The sequence below is a fragment of the Pseudophryne corroboree genome, assembly GCF_028390025.1.
Source record: "Pseudophryne corroboree isolate aPseCor3 chromosome 3 unlocalized genomic scaffold, aPseCor3.hap2 SUPER_3_unloc_28, whole genome shotgun sequence".
Taxonomy (NCBI): Eukaryota; Metazoa; Chordata; class Amphibia; order Anura; family Myobatrachidae; genus Pseudophryne; species Pseudophryne corroboree.
Window position 1 is genome coordinate 1068904 of NW_026967517.1, and position 13614 is coordinate 1082517.

Sequence of the window (13614 nt, forward strand, 5' to 3'; positions counted from 1 at the left end):
TGCAGCAGAGCCCTTTGTTAAAATCCAATGCTCCTGTGTTTAAACATCCCAAAACAGTCAGAACTGAATTTCCGGGGTTAGAAGAGTTGACGGAGATTATGCAAGAGGCTTTGGTCACACCCAGTAAGAAGTTTAGAATTCCAAGGAAATGAAATTCCCATTATCCTCTTCCAGCTGGGGACTGTTTAAAAAGGGAGTGGCTCCCAAAGTAGATACACATGTAATTCGATTGGTGCGAAAATCTACATTACCTCTGCCTTCAACATCATTAAATGATTGTTACGGATAGAAAAATAGATGGTTTTTTAAAAACTATTTTCTCATTGTCTGGGGTAATTGTAAGACCAGCCATGGCTTCAGCCTGGATGGCAAAAGCAGTGGCGGCCTCGGCTGATGCATTGAAGGATGATGTCTCATTGGCATCTAGGGAGCAAAAATCCCATATTGCACATATTAAACAGGCGGCTATGTTTATGGAAGAAGCAGCCTTGGACATGGGTACTATTGTCTCTCAAGCATCAGCTTCAGCAGTAGCAGCTCCCAGAGCGGTCTGGCTACGTACATGGAAGGCTGACTCAGAGTCCAAGGAGGTTCTAGAGTCTTTTGCCTATTACTGGAGATATTCTTTTTGGTAAAGAATTAAACAGTATTTTGGAGTCAGAGGCAGACTCCAAGAAAGTGAAGTTTCCTTCAACCCACAAATCCAAACCTAGGTTTCCAGCTTTTCGGCCCTTTCGGACCCAGGGAAAAGCAAAAGGGAAGGGTTATGGCAAACAGTCCCAATCTGACAAGTCTGGTAAGACTAAAAAGCAATTAGCAGAGGGCCTGCTTCCAAGCCAGAAGATAAGCCATCAGCTTGATGGTGTGGTCCTCCACCTGGGGGACTCCAGGGTGGGAGGCAGACTTCATCATTTTGCACAGATCTGGCAGCAGTCCACCACAGATGCCTGGGAGCAAGAAGCGGTTTCTCATGGTTATGCGTTTGCCTGCAAGAAACACCCTCCACAAAGGTTCTTTTGTACCAGCCCATCTTCCGTAGAAACGAAGGCCAGGGCCTTACAACAGGCAGGTCAGAAGTTGCTTCAATCTGGGATGATAATTCCAATTCCCTGTGCTCGCGCAACAAGGACAAGGTTTCTATTCCAACATGTTTCTAGTTCAGAAGCCAAATTGGTAATTCCGGCCCATACTCAATCTCAAGGTGCTGAACAAGTACATTTGGGTGCCTCTGTTTCATATGGAGACTTTACCTTCCATTATTTTGGCCATGGAGCCGGAGGATTTTATGGTATCCCTTGATATCCAGGATGATTACCTGCATGTTCCTATAGCACTGTCCAATCAGTGCTATCTCAGGTTTGCTATCCTCCAGCAATACTTTCAGTTTCAGGCCCTACTATTTGGACTGGCTACAGCTCCCAGAGTGTTCACCACAATTATGATGGTAATGGCGGCTTATCTCCGTCGACAAGGGATAAGGAGTTTTCCATACCTCTACGACCTATTAATCCTGGTTAAGTCTCAGGAATTGCTTCAGTGTCACAGTTGACTCATAAATTGGGCAAAGTTGTCCCTGGTTCCATCACAACGTATGACGCACTTGGGGGCTGTATTGAATTCTGGTCTTCAGAGAGTGTTTTTACCTCTGAACAAAATGACCACAATAGAGTCAAGGATTCAGGAGCTGCTACAGAGTCAAAGGGTATCCATTTACGCAGCTATGCGTGTGATGGGATCAATGGTGTCGACATTCGACATGGTGGAGTATGCTAAATTCCAAGTGTAATGGGTTATATCAGACAATAAAAACTCAGACTATGGTCCTTCCTCTGTAAGTACGGAGGTCATTAGCCTGGTGGCTACAGACATCCCATCTGGACAAAGGAAGACCCTTTAGGATCTCAGATTGGGAGGTTCTGACAACGGATGCCAGTCTTCAGGGCTGGGGAGCAGTGTCGGAAAAATGTTGCTTCCAGGGGCAGTGGACCAAGGAAGAAAGTTGCCTGCTAATAAATATATTGGAACTTCGGGCCATATATATATGGCACTCATTCAGGCAAAGGACATTCTTCGGGGGAAACCAGTTCAAATTCGCTCGGATAATGCAATGGCAGTAGCGTACCTCAATCATCAGAAACTCGCAGCCAAAAGGCAATGAAGGAGGTGAGCCACACGTTACGGTGGCACTAGGAAGCGGATTTTCTCAGTCGACATGCCATTCATGCAAACGAATGGGCTTTACACCCCAAGGTCTTCTAGACTCTGGTAGACAAGTTGGGGTTGCCGGAGATAGATCTCATGGCGTCCCGTCATAACAACAAAGTTCCCGAATACGGGTCAAGGACAAAGGATCCCAAAGCGACCTTCGTGGATTCCCTGTCATTAAGATGGGACTTTCGTCTGGACTATGTTTTCACTGATCGCCCTGTTGCCCAGGGTGATGCAAAAGGTAAAACAGGGAAAGGGCGCCATGATGCTAATAGCTCTGGATTACCCAGAAGACATTGGTACACAGATCTACAGAGGCTGTCAGTGGATACTCCGTTTCTACTCCCTCAACGTGTAGATCTGCTGTCTCAGGGTCCTTGTTATTACAAGCACCTGGATTGGCTGTCTTTGACGGCGTGTCTCTTCAGACTTCCATCCTGAAAGCAAAAGGATTTTCACAACAGGTAATTCAAACAATGCTTAGAGCACAGAAACCTTCCTCAGCTTGCATTTATCACCGAATATGGCAAGCTTATATTCAATGGTGCAGTGACCGGAAATTTGACCCTAGGTCTTTCAGAGTTCCCAGAGTCCTAGCATTCCTTTAGGCAGGAATGGATAAAGGTCTACAGGTGGCTTCCTTGAGAGTTCAGGAGTCAGCATTGACTGTATGGCTTCAAAAGAAAAATGCTAACCTGCAGGATGTTTGCACTTTTTTCCAAGGAATGCTTCACATCCAACCTCCTTTTGTTCCTCCTACAGCGCCTTGGGATCTAGGTATAGTCCTAAAGGTGCTTCAAATTGCTCCATTTGAACCACTGACGTAAGTGGATCTTAAATGGTTGACAGCTAAGATTCTCTTTCTACTCTGCTATTGCCTCAGCTAAAAGAGTTTTAGATTTCGGGGCATTGTTATGTCGCCCTCTTTTTGATATTTCACCCAGATAGAGCTGTTCTCAGAACCAAATCTGGTTATCTTCCTAAGGTGGTGTCTAAATTCCACCTTAACGAAGAAATTGTAGTCCCGGCCTTCCAAGGGCCAGATCTTTCTGCGGGAGATGCATCTTTGGACGTAGTCCGGGCTTTAAGGATCTACGTGGATCGTACCAGTGCCATCAGAAAGACAGACACTCTTCATTTTCTACGGATTTCACGAGAGGATTGGCTGCTGACAAGCAAACACTGGCGAGGTGGCTTCGGATGATGATTCAGAAGCATATTCTCAAGCTGATATCCCTAATCCAGCTAGTGTCTCTGCTCACTCTACTCGTAAGGTAGGTCTGTCATGGGCAGCACAACGTGGTGCTTCAGCAGAACAGATATGTAAGGCAGCCACATGGTCTTCCATTAACACATTCATTAGATATTATGCCTTTGATACCTTTGCCTCTCAGGATGCTGCATTTGGGCAAAGGATTCTCCTTTCCAATCTGGAGCGCCCCCTCCACGAAATTGATTTGGGACATCCCAATGTATATTCTGTGGATATTACTGTGGACCCTACAGGAGAATTATGTAGTTATGGTAGACTTACTGTCGATAACTCTATTTCTCCTTGGTCCACTGTATCCACAGGGATCCCACCCTGACACACCTGATTTGAGGATCCTTACACTTACTAACCTCTTCCTTCTTGTACGGAAGTGTGTGCATGTGTCTTCTTCTCGCCTGATTAGGGCTCTCTATGATGCTCCTGCCTTGAGCTTTGGAAAACAACTGAATTTCCTGAGCCAGGAGGCGGGGATATAGAGGACTGGCCCGTTGCATTCTGGGAGGCCAAAAGCTTTTGATCATTGGTTCCAATCCGCTGACCTCATATCCCAATGTATATCATGTGGATACTGTGGAATTAGGAGAAATAGCGTTATCGACAGTAGGTCTACCATAACTACATATATTTCTGGCATGGTGCGGCTGCTTGCTGGGGCACAGGCTCAGGGTTCCTCATGCCACGTGACACAATGCTTAGGAAATATCTGGCGCAGCCCCTGTCATGTATCCACATGCTCCTGTAACAGCCGGCCTCAGGGAATTGGCTAGTGAACGGCTCCTATTACTGAGTTGGCAGCAACTGTACAATATAATAACACAATACAATACAATATTGCCTAGCATATAACTAATAACATAATGGCAATTAGTGGAGTCCATGGTTAGGACCAGGGCTAGGAAAGTAACCGCATGTATTTCACCACTGTGCGACACGATGCGCCGGCTGTGTCGTCACACTATCACCCCATATTGAAATATATTTATGTAAGGGATCAATTGTAATGACATAGAAGAAGGTCTATTCTCTAATATGACTTGTGTACAGCAGAGTAATAAATGTAATCACGCACACCTGGATGTCTAATTCTCCGAGTATTATAGAGGTCAAATTCAGCTAATAAAGGGAGCATGAGGAAGATGAGGAACGGGCGGCATTATTGGTCTGTTCATCAGTAGTGGAGGATCTATCAAGATGAGGGTCTGGAGAAGAGTAACATCTCCCATAAGGAGAAGTGCAATTTCTTGTAGCTTTTGAAAAACAATATATAAGAAATCGGGGCTGCCTGGCATGAGGGGCATAGAGAGAAATGAGGGGGACATATTTATAATGAATTTTCACAACTAGAATCCAATATCTACCATTGCAATCCACCCACTTGCTTTCCAGGTGAATGGGGCAGGATCTATTAGAAAGGATGGCTACACCACAGGAGATAGAGCATGCTGGGTAGTTATTGGTAAACTGAGGGGGAGAGTGCAATGGAACATGTGATTCCTGAGTGGCTACCACCGCCGCCTTCTGGTCAGTGAAATATTTTATTGCAAGACGTCTCTTATGAGGAGAATTAAGACCTTTTACATTAAGAATTAAAAACGTCACCATGATAGAGATCAGATCATGGTATGAAACATCTAGGATCATCTGTGTAAAGTCCAATAGAGTCTGTAGGGCGTGTGCATACTTCAAACTATCATAACAGAAAAAATAAAATAGGGAACAAAAATGGGAGACAAACAGAAATAGCGTCCATAAAGGAGCTAGCGATTCCGTCACTAGGGTACCGTGACAGAAAGGTAGAAAAAGGTGGCGGTCGGACCTAAAAGGGAAACCCACCGACTACCTCAAGTAGCCATACAAGAGGGCAAAATCTGGTGGTCATAGTAACAACTGTACAAAGAAATATCATATCTCAATGTAACCAATGTATCCAAAGGAGGTAAAGGCCAAGAACATGGCCTGATATCCAATGCAGGTTCCACCAACACCGTTATAAGGGCAACAGGATGTTAGACGAATCAGTCATGCTTTGCCTGAACACCCAAACATTCTAGAAAGGTATTATGAAACGTAAGACTAGAAAGTATATCAGACCATATACTATATAGCAATTAAATAGCACAGGAAATAAAGAGAAACAGACACGTTTTAAACCCATAATAAGAATAAATAAATCTGACCCAAAAATAGATCCATGCCCAGTAACTTAGTCCCAGTTGGCACATGTTACAGTAGGAAACAAACTCTGAGTGTCTCTTGCAGTCTTACAACTTAGCATATTGCTTCAAGACGGAAGACAACTCCTCCGGGATTGGTTTAGGTAAAGTGTCATGAAGGACTGTCAACAGAAAAATCCCACATTTTCAGAATAGCAGGGCCATCCTCGGGTGAAGGTATCACTGTGAAGGTGCCATTTCGCATCACAATAATCTTAGTAGGAAAGCCCCATTTGTATTGCACATTTCCTTGGGTGGAATAGACGTCTTTTGGCCAGCGTCACAGAAGAAATATCTGGAAATATCTGCAGATTATCCAGACACTCGGCTGTGGATGAGGAAGACAAAGCAGACTAGAATGTGTTCTTTTATATGAAGAAAGTGGACCCTGAGCAGAGTGTCCCTCGGTGCTTGGATAGGGGTCTGTTTGGGCTTTGGGAGTCTTCAGTGGAAGCTTCTGAATAGAGGACCGTGGCATAATCATAAAGCTCAGAATTTGTAACAGAATCCGTCATGCCCATTATTCTGATATTATTTCTCCGAGACCTGTCTTCTAAATCAATGACTTTATCACGAATAGAGACCAGGTCTTCCTGAAGGGTGTCATGTGCTGAAATCAGATCTTTGTGAGACGCAACAATCTCTTTCATCTTAGTCTGTACGAGTGCCAATCTCACTGATACCGGACCTCAAAGCTTGAATATTAGAGTTAAGTTCTGAGGTTATTTCAGTCCTTAAATGTAGATAACACAGAATGTATAGAGCATAGAGTAACAGGACCATCTAGTGTGTCTTAAGATGTTTTCAGCCATTACAGCTGGGCTGTGCGTCTGACAGACAGAGAGGGGGGGTTGCAAATCCCACCCCTACATTTCCCTTCAGCACACAAAAAAATTACCTGTAACCATACCTGAACCTATCTGGTAATAGAAATTCAGAGAATAAGTTTACACATGTTTAAGCTGCTGCGTCACTTCACGGCTTCTTCGATGTCAGCAGTCCTAACACTACATAATGGCAGTGCCCACATAGTGCCATGTAATTTGTCACAGTAGGCCTCATGATAAAGGCTATTACTAAAACACACCCAGACAGAGAGCTAACTTGCCCAGGAGCCACCCCCAGGATCTCCCATGGGTACTACAAGGAACAGCATGCCTTCCAAATACTGCTCCCATTCAATGCCTCTCGCACACAAGCAGACAAACAATGGTAAATGCTCGATCATTCCTGGAGATAATTATGTATCAGGTACTGGAAAGGGGCAGGGGTCACAGACAAACAGACAGAGAGGGGGGGTTGCAAATCCCACCCCTACATTTCCCTTCAGCAAACTAAAAAATGACCTGTAACCATACCTGAACCTATCTGGTAATAGAAATTCAGAGAATAAGTTTACACATGTTTAAGCTGCTGCGCCACTTCACGGCTTCTCCGATGTCAGCAGTCCTAACACTACATAATGGCATTGCCCACATAGGGCCATGTAATTTGTCACAGTATGCCTCATGTGCGTCTGACAAGAAGAAGCAGATGATGTTGTAGCGGTCTTAGAAGGACCACCTGAATTTGAGGTACCAAAGGGATGGACAGGTGGGCCAATTTAGTACCTTTTAACCTTTTTTGGAGGCATGTTAAGCCGGCTACAAAGAGACGGACCTCTCAGAGATAGGAAAATACAAACGATCTATAAATAAAAGGAGTACGCTGTTAGGAGGTTACATCAAGATGACACAGTTCAAAATGACATTCTTAGTCGGGATGACAGGGGTAGCCGAGCCAAAATTTCAAGTAAACATGATGTAATGCAACTCAAATAACACAGTAATGACCAAGAAATTCCACTAGAGGTCAGCGTGATCACAGACGTGAAGTACTCAGCACAGAGAGACACAAATGGAAAAATATATTCAGTGAATAAATCCACAAAATAATATACTGTGAGGTTGTAATCAGAGTGTAATGAGCTGTACTCAGACGATACTTGATACTGGGCTCTGCATGTAGACTGAGAGGAAGTAGATTATAGTGGTACCATATAAATAGAAGGTAGTTTCACCTCCAGGCAAATGCCTCAATTTAGTGTAGTGACCCCGGTCCAGCCATCACAACACTTTTTTAGCAGCTTATATCAATTTTACACCTTATTGAAGGCAGAAGTCAAAGCATGCGATGGCCGGGCACCAGGATCCAAAATGACAGTCATCTCACTTCCCAATATCACCGCCGGGCTCCACTGACTATGGGCAGCCCGTTCTGTCCCCAGCAGTAGCGGAATCTGCGCACCCGTGTGAGTGGGAGAGCAAGTGATCCCGACTGAGCGAAAAGCGCCTTCAAGTCAGGTGTCAGGAGCGTGCAGGAAAACTTGGGCACACTTAGCCCCAGAATACAGCCTGTGGCATCAGCGGCGTCACTAGGCTGTGGCAGTGAACGGTGCCCGGAGGGAGCGGCTTTAGGGCAGTAGGAGTGGTGGACCTAATAGATTGGGTCTTGGTACCAGCGGCGGCTAAGAGATATCAGGTAGGTTAGATAAGAAGCCACTTAGTGAGGAGATCTCCATAAAGCACGCCTGGATGGACCACACCCCTCTTTTTTATTATTTTATATACTAACAGGGGTGACAGGTGTGGTACATCCCTGCAAAGGCAGATCCAATCTCTTTCTCATCAGACTCTGCTGTCTTCCCTGCACTCTCACTCAGATGTTCACTGCTGCCAGTAGCACACGTATGAGAAGCAGAAGTATGGCTGCAGCTGTATAGATTCTGATATGTAATTCTCTGTATCATACTTACCGTACACACATCATCCTTATTACTATGGAGAGTATAGAGTTAAGACACTGATGATGGGGTGTAACAGTGTATTATAACCTATCAGATGATGATGATGATTACAGTGTATTATATGGTGTATTGCATGTAAAATACCTTGTTCCACACACCTACTCTGCTGTAGCAATATACCTTATATAAGGGTGAGTAACACATGTACAGGCTTACCAGCGTATGAGCACACACATAAAGGAATGCTACCTTACCAATGCTTCCAGGAGTAACGTTAGGAGACATTTCTCTGATCTATCAGCTCATATGACTGATGTTATTGTTCATCTAGAGTCTACGATATGTTCCCCATCTATTGTTTTACATTGGTGCTGACATAGGACTTGGCGAGTGACTACATCTCTATTGATGTTTCATGGTTAGTTATAAGAGAGAGGTATATCTAAGTCTTATTATAATATTATATTTGTTATTGTGAGTATTCTCAGGAGGGTGGACACAATGATTGAGACACAATATTATAAAGCCTTCATTAAAAGTTATGTTTTATTATACCCACACATTTACAATTAAGTGTCCCAGAGAGTCGTCTTATCCTATTGTTTACAAGATTAATATTGTTACAAAAAATGTCATATTTCCATAATGTATTTTATTTCCAGCAGATGGACACACAAGCAGGAATATCTCAGAAGGACATCTAATGTTATCCCCGGATTGTGACATAAAAGATAATGACAGTAGACCGGATTCTCCAGGAGATAACCCCATTACCCCAATGATACATCCAGCTCTATCAGCTGGTCCTTCTGATCCTGGGAAGTGTTCTCCTGATCACTCTGATATTGGTGCATCTGTTACAGCTCTGACAGTAGATACAGTGTTTCCCTGTTCTGTAGATACCAAATGTTTTACACAGAACACAAAGCCTATTAACCCACACACAGGTAAGGCAGGTGGAAGGCCACTGATATGTTCAGAGTGTGGGAAATGTTTTACATACAAATCACATCTTGTTATACATCAGAGAAGTCACACAGGTGAGAGGCCACTGACATGTTCTGAGTGTGGGAAATGTTTTGCACGGAAATCACATCTTGTTATGCATCAGAGAAGTCACACAGGTGAGAAGCCGTTTCCATGTTCTGAGTGTGGGAAATGTTTTGCACACAAACTATATCTTGTTAGACATCAGAGGAGACACACAGGTGTGAAGCCATTTTCTTGCTCTGAGTGTGGGAAATGTTTTACACAGAAATCACAACTTGTTACACATCAGCAAATTCACACAGGTGAGAATCTGTTTTCTTGCTCTGAGTGTACGAAATGTTTTACACGGAAATCAGATCTTATTACACATAAGCGAAGTCACACTGGTGAGCAGCCATTTCCATGTTCTGAGTGTGGGAAATGTTTTGCAGACAAATCAAATCTTACTAAACATGAAAGAAGTCACACAGGTGAGAAGACATTTTCATGCTCCGAGTGTGGGAAATGTTTTACACGGAAATCACATCTTGTTACACATCAGCAAAGTCACACAGGTGAGAAGCCATTTCCATGTTCTGAGTGTGGGAAATGTTTTGCACACAAACCAGATCTTGTTAGACATCAGAGAAATCACACAGGTGAGAAGCAATTTTCTTGCTCTGAGTGTGGGAAATGTTGTTTAAGTAAATCACATCTTGTTACACATCAGAGAAGTCACACAGGTGTGAAGCCATTTTCTTGCTGTGAGTGTGGGAAATGTTTTACACGGAAATCAAATCTGGTTAGACATAACAGAAGTCACACAGGTGAGAAGCCATTTTCTTGCTCTGAGTGTGGGAAATGTTTTACACAGAAATCACATCTTGTTATACATCAGAGGAGTCACACAGGTGAGAATCTGTTTTCTTGCTCTGAGTGTACGAAATGTTTTACACGGAAATCAGATCTTATTACACATCAGCGAAGTCACACAGGTGAGAAGCAATTTTCTTGCTCTGAGTGTGGGAAATGTTGTTTAAGTAAATCAGATCTTGTTAGACATCAGAGAAGTCACACAGGTGAGAAGCCATTTTCTTGCTCTGAGTGTGGGAAATGTTTTGCATGGAAATCAAATCTTGTTAAACATCAGAGAAGTCACACAGGTGAGAGGCCATTTCCATGTTCTGAGTGTGGGAAATGTTTTGCACGGAAATCAGTTCTTGTTATACATCAGAGAAGTCACACAGGTGAGAAGCCATTTCCATGTTTTGAGTGTGGGAAATGTTTTGCACGGAAATCAGTTCTTGTTATACATCAGAGAAGTCACACAAGTGAGAAGCCATTTCCATGTTCTGAGTGCGGGAAATGTTTTGCACACAAATCAGATCTGGTTAGACATAACAGAAGTCACACAGGTGTGAATACATTTTTTTGCTCTGAGTGCGGGAAATCTTTTGCACACAAATCAGATCTGGTTAGACATAACAGAAGTCACACAGGTGAGAAGCCATTTTCTTGCTCTGAGTGTGGGAAATGTTTTGCATGGAAAGCAGATCTTGTTAAACATCAGAGAAGTCACACAGGTGAGAAGCCATTTTCCTGTTCTGAGTGTGGGAAATGTTTTGCACGGAAATCAGATCTTATTACACATCAGAGAAGTCACACAGGTGAGAAGCCATTTCCATGTTTTGAGTGTGGGAAATGTTTTGCACACAAATCAGATCTGGTTAGACATAACAAGTCACACAGGTGAGAAGCCATTTTCTTGCTCTGAGTGCGGGAAATGTTTTACACAGAAATCACATCTTGTTACACATCAGAGAAGTCACACAGGTGAGAGGCCATTTCCATACTCTGAGAAATAAGCTTTTGTTGCACACAATAGACTTCACTCAGGTGAGAAACCATTTTAATCTTCTGGAGTATACTTATCATTGCCATGTAATGTTCCTCAAGATTCTGTCCTATCTCTTATGCTTTTTGCAATATACATGCAACAGGTCCTTCTGATAGAAGCTCACCAACAAAGGGCAGGGCTACAGCTCAGCTTTGCAAACCAAACAGACTTAAGCTTGGGGGTTCAGAGTAACAAAATGCTGATCATGTGCGGAATCTTGGGGGTAAATTTACTAAGATGTGAGTTCTATTTAAGATGGGATGTTGCCAATAGCAACCAATCAGATTTCAGGTATTATCTTCTATAAGGTGCTAGATAAATGAGAAGTAGAATCTGATTGGTTGCCATGGGCAACATCCCATCTTAAATAGAACTCCCATCTTAGTAAATTTCCCCCTTGGTGTCCTGGATGGTGGAGTGATACTTGGGGGGTATTCAACTGTTTGAAAAGTCAGGTGTTTGTTTTTTCCTATCTACTAGACTGGAAAAAACACCCCCAACCGACTTTTCAAACAATTGACTTCCACGCTTACACATCAGGTATCAGCCACAATCAGATCCTCATCTGAGGAACATAGCCAGACTCCAGCACTTATTTCCCTCAGAAGATCTACCTACAGTCATACATGTATTTGTATCATCACACATAGACTACTGCAATGTCCTCTACCTGGGTCTCCCAGCAAATGAATTGCACCGCTTGTAGCTTGTACAGAATGCAGCAGCCAGGTTGTTACCTAACCAGCCCGTTCCTGCCACATAACACCCATTCTCTGCTCCCTTCACCGGCTGCCTGTAAGATGGTGACTCTATTACATAATCTTACTGACTCTCCCAGCCCTACATGACCAGGGTCCAAGGTACCAGAAGCAGCGCCCTGTTCGGTTCCATCTGCAGATGAAGGACTGTAACTAGCAGTATCAATTCCCCAAGCAGTGCTGAGATGTCGGGTAGGCGGCACCTTTGCATTAGTGGGGGCTGCTGGAGCAGTGTCTACATAGGTAATATTGTCTCCAAGCAGCGCTGAGGTGTCAGGGGAGACAGGGCGGATGGCTGCAGTGCGGTACCAGGGGCTGCTGGAGGCAGTGTCTATGTGGGTAATCATGTCCCAAAAAAGAGCTAAGGTGTCAGGGAGACAGCGGGTGGCAGTAGTGGAAGGAGACAGGGTGGTGGCAGTAGAGGGGTAGACAGGGCAAGTGACCGTAGTGGGGGGATACAGGGCGGTGGCAGTAGTGTGAGAAGATGGGGTAGTGGGAGGAGACAGGGCAGGTGGTAGTAGTGGGGGAGACGGCGAGTGGTAGTAGTGGGGGGGAGACAGGGCGGGTGGCCGCAGTGCAGTTACATTGGCTGCTGGAGGCAGTAAAGAGGTGTATGGGTCCCGCACAGAATCAGTTGATAATTAGACTTAATGATTATGTTTCCTTATTTCTAATGAATCCCTTGTATGTGTTACTGTTATTTGCTGTGTCAGCCTTTATGTGTGTTCTGTGTAATAATCCTGAAAGTAGTGCTGCTACCGATCTCATATCATTTGTAGTAACTTGGAAAAGATGAGATATGAGGTGCACTCTGGAAGCTTATAGGGGGTAATCAGAGATGAACGCAGATGTGACATCATGCAGCCCCTGAAAAATGGTCCTAGCCCACCCGCGTTAACCCCTCAGGGATGTGACCGCAATGTGCGCATGTATATATTACCACCACCAGCAAACTGTTGCGAGACGCTATTGCGGCTGGTTCTGAATGACCCCCATAGGCTGTTGTGCAGAGTAAAGTATTTTTTAAGTTTAAAATATAGAGAAAAATCTGTGTATTAAAAATATGAAATAAAGTTGTTTAAAAACAAAAGATTTCCGTTGAGTCTTTTTATGTGTCTGTGTATTATCTTATTTCCAGATAATTATCGCTATGGTGACAGAAACAATTTCCTGTTACTGTGTCCCTTGTATTGTTACTTTTGTGTCCACATAATATCAGTGTTGCTGTGTATAAATACCCCGTCTGGTGTGCAAAGGTGGGTACACACGCTGCCATTGTGACTGTGCGATTTCCCTTGAACTGGCCGGAGCCCAGAACCACCAATAGTGACTATGTACTTGTGATTGTGGCTATGTCTGATTGTGTGCTCGTGTGAATAGTGGGGTGTATATAGATATCTTATTTTTTTTTAAATAAATGATGTCTGTTCAAAGGTTCAGTTTTATTTTATTTTTACTTGTGTAGGTGAATTAGGGTTGTATTGTCGAAGTCAAAAATATTACATACACAC

General features: G+C 43.7%; 1 protein-coding gene across 3 annotated transcripts in view; it reads left to right on the forward strand.

Moving 5' to 3' along the window:
* LOC134983897 (zinc finger protein 271-like) overlaps positions 1 to 13193 on the forward strand; it is a 34916-nt gene extending 21723 nt beyond the window's left edge. For all 3 annotated transcript variants that reach the window (XM_063949509.1, XM_063949507.1, XM_063949508.1), the window contains exon 6: positions 9142 to 13193. In XM_063949509.1, the coding sequence (XP_063805579.1) occupies positions 9142 to 11201 (2060 nt within the window). In that variant the 3' untranslated portion in view covers positions 11202 to 13193. The remainder of the gene's footprint in view (positions 1 to 9141) is intronic.
* The last annotated feature ends 421 nt before the right edge of the window (positions 13194 to 13614 follow it).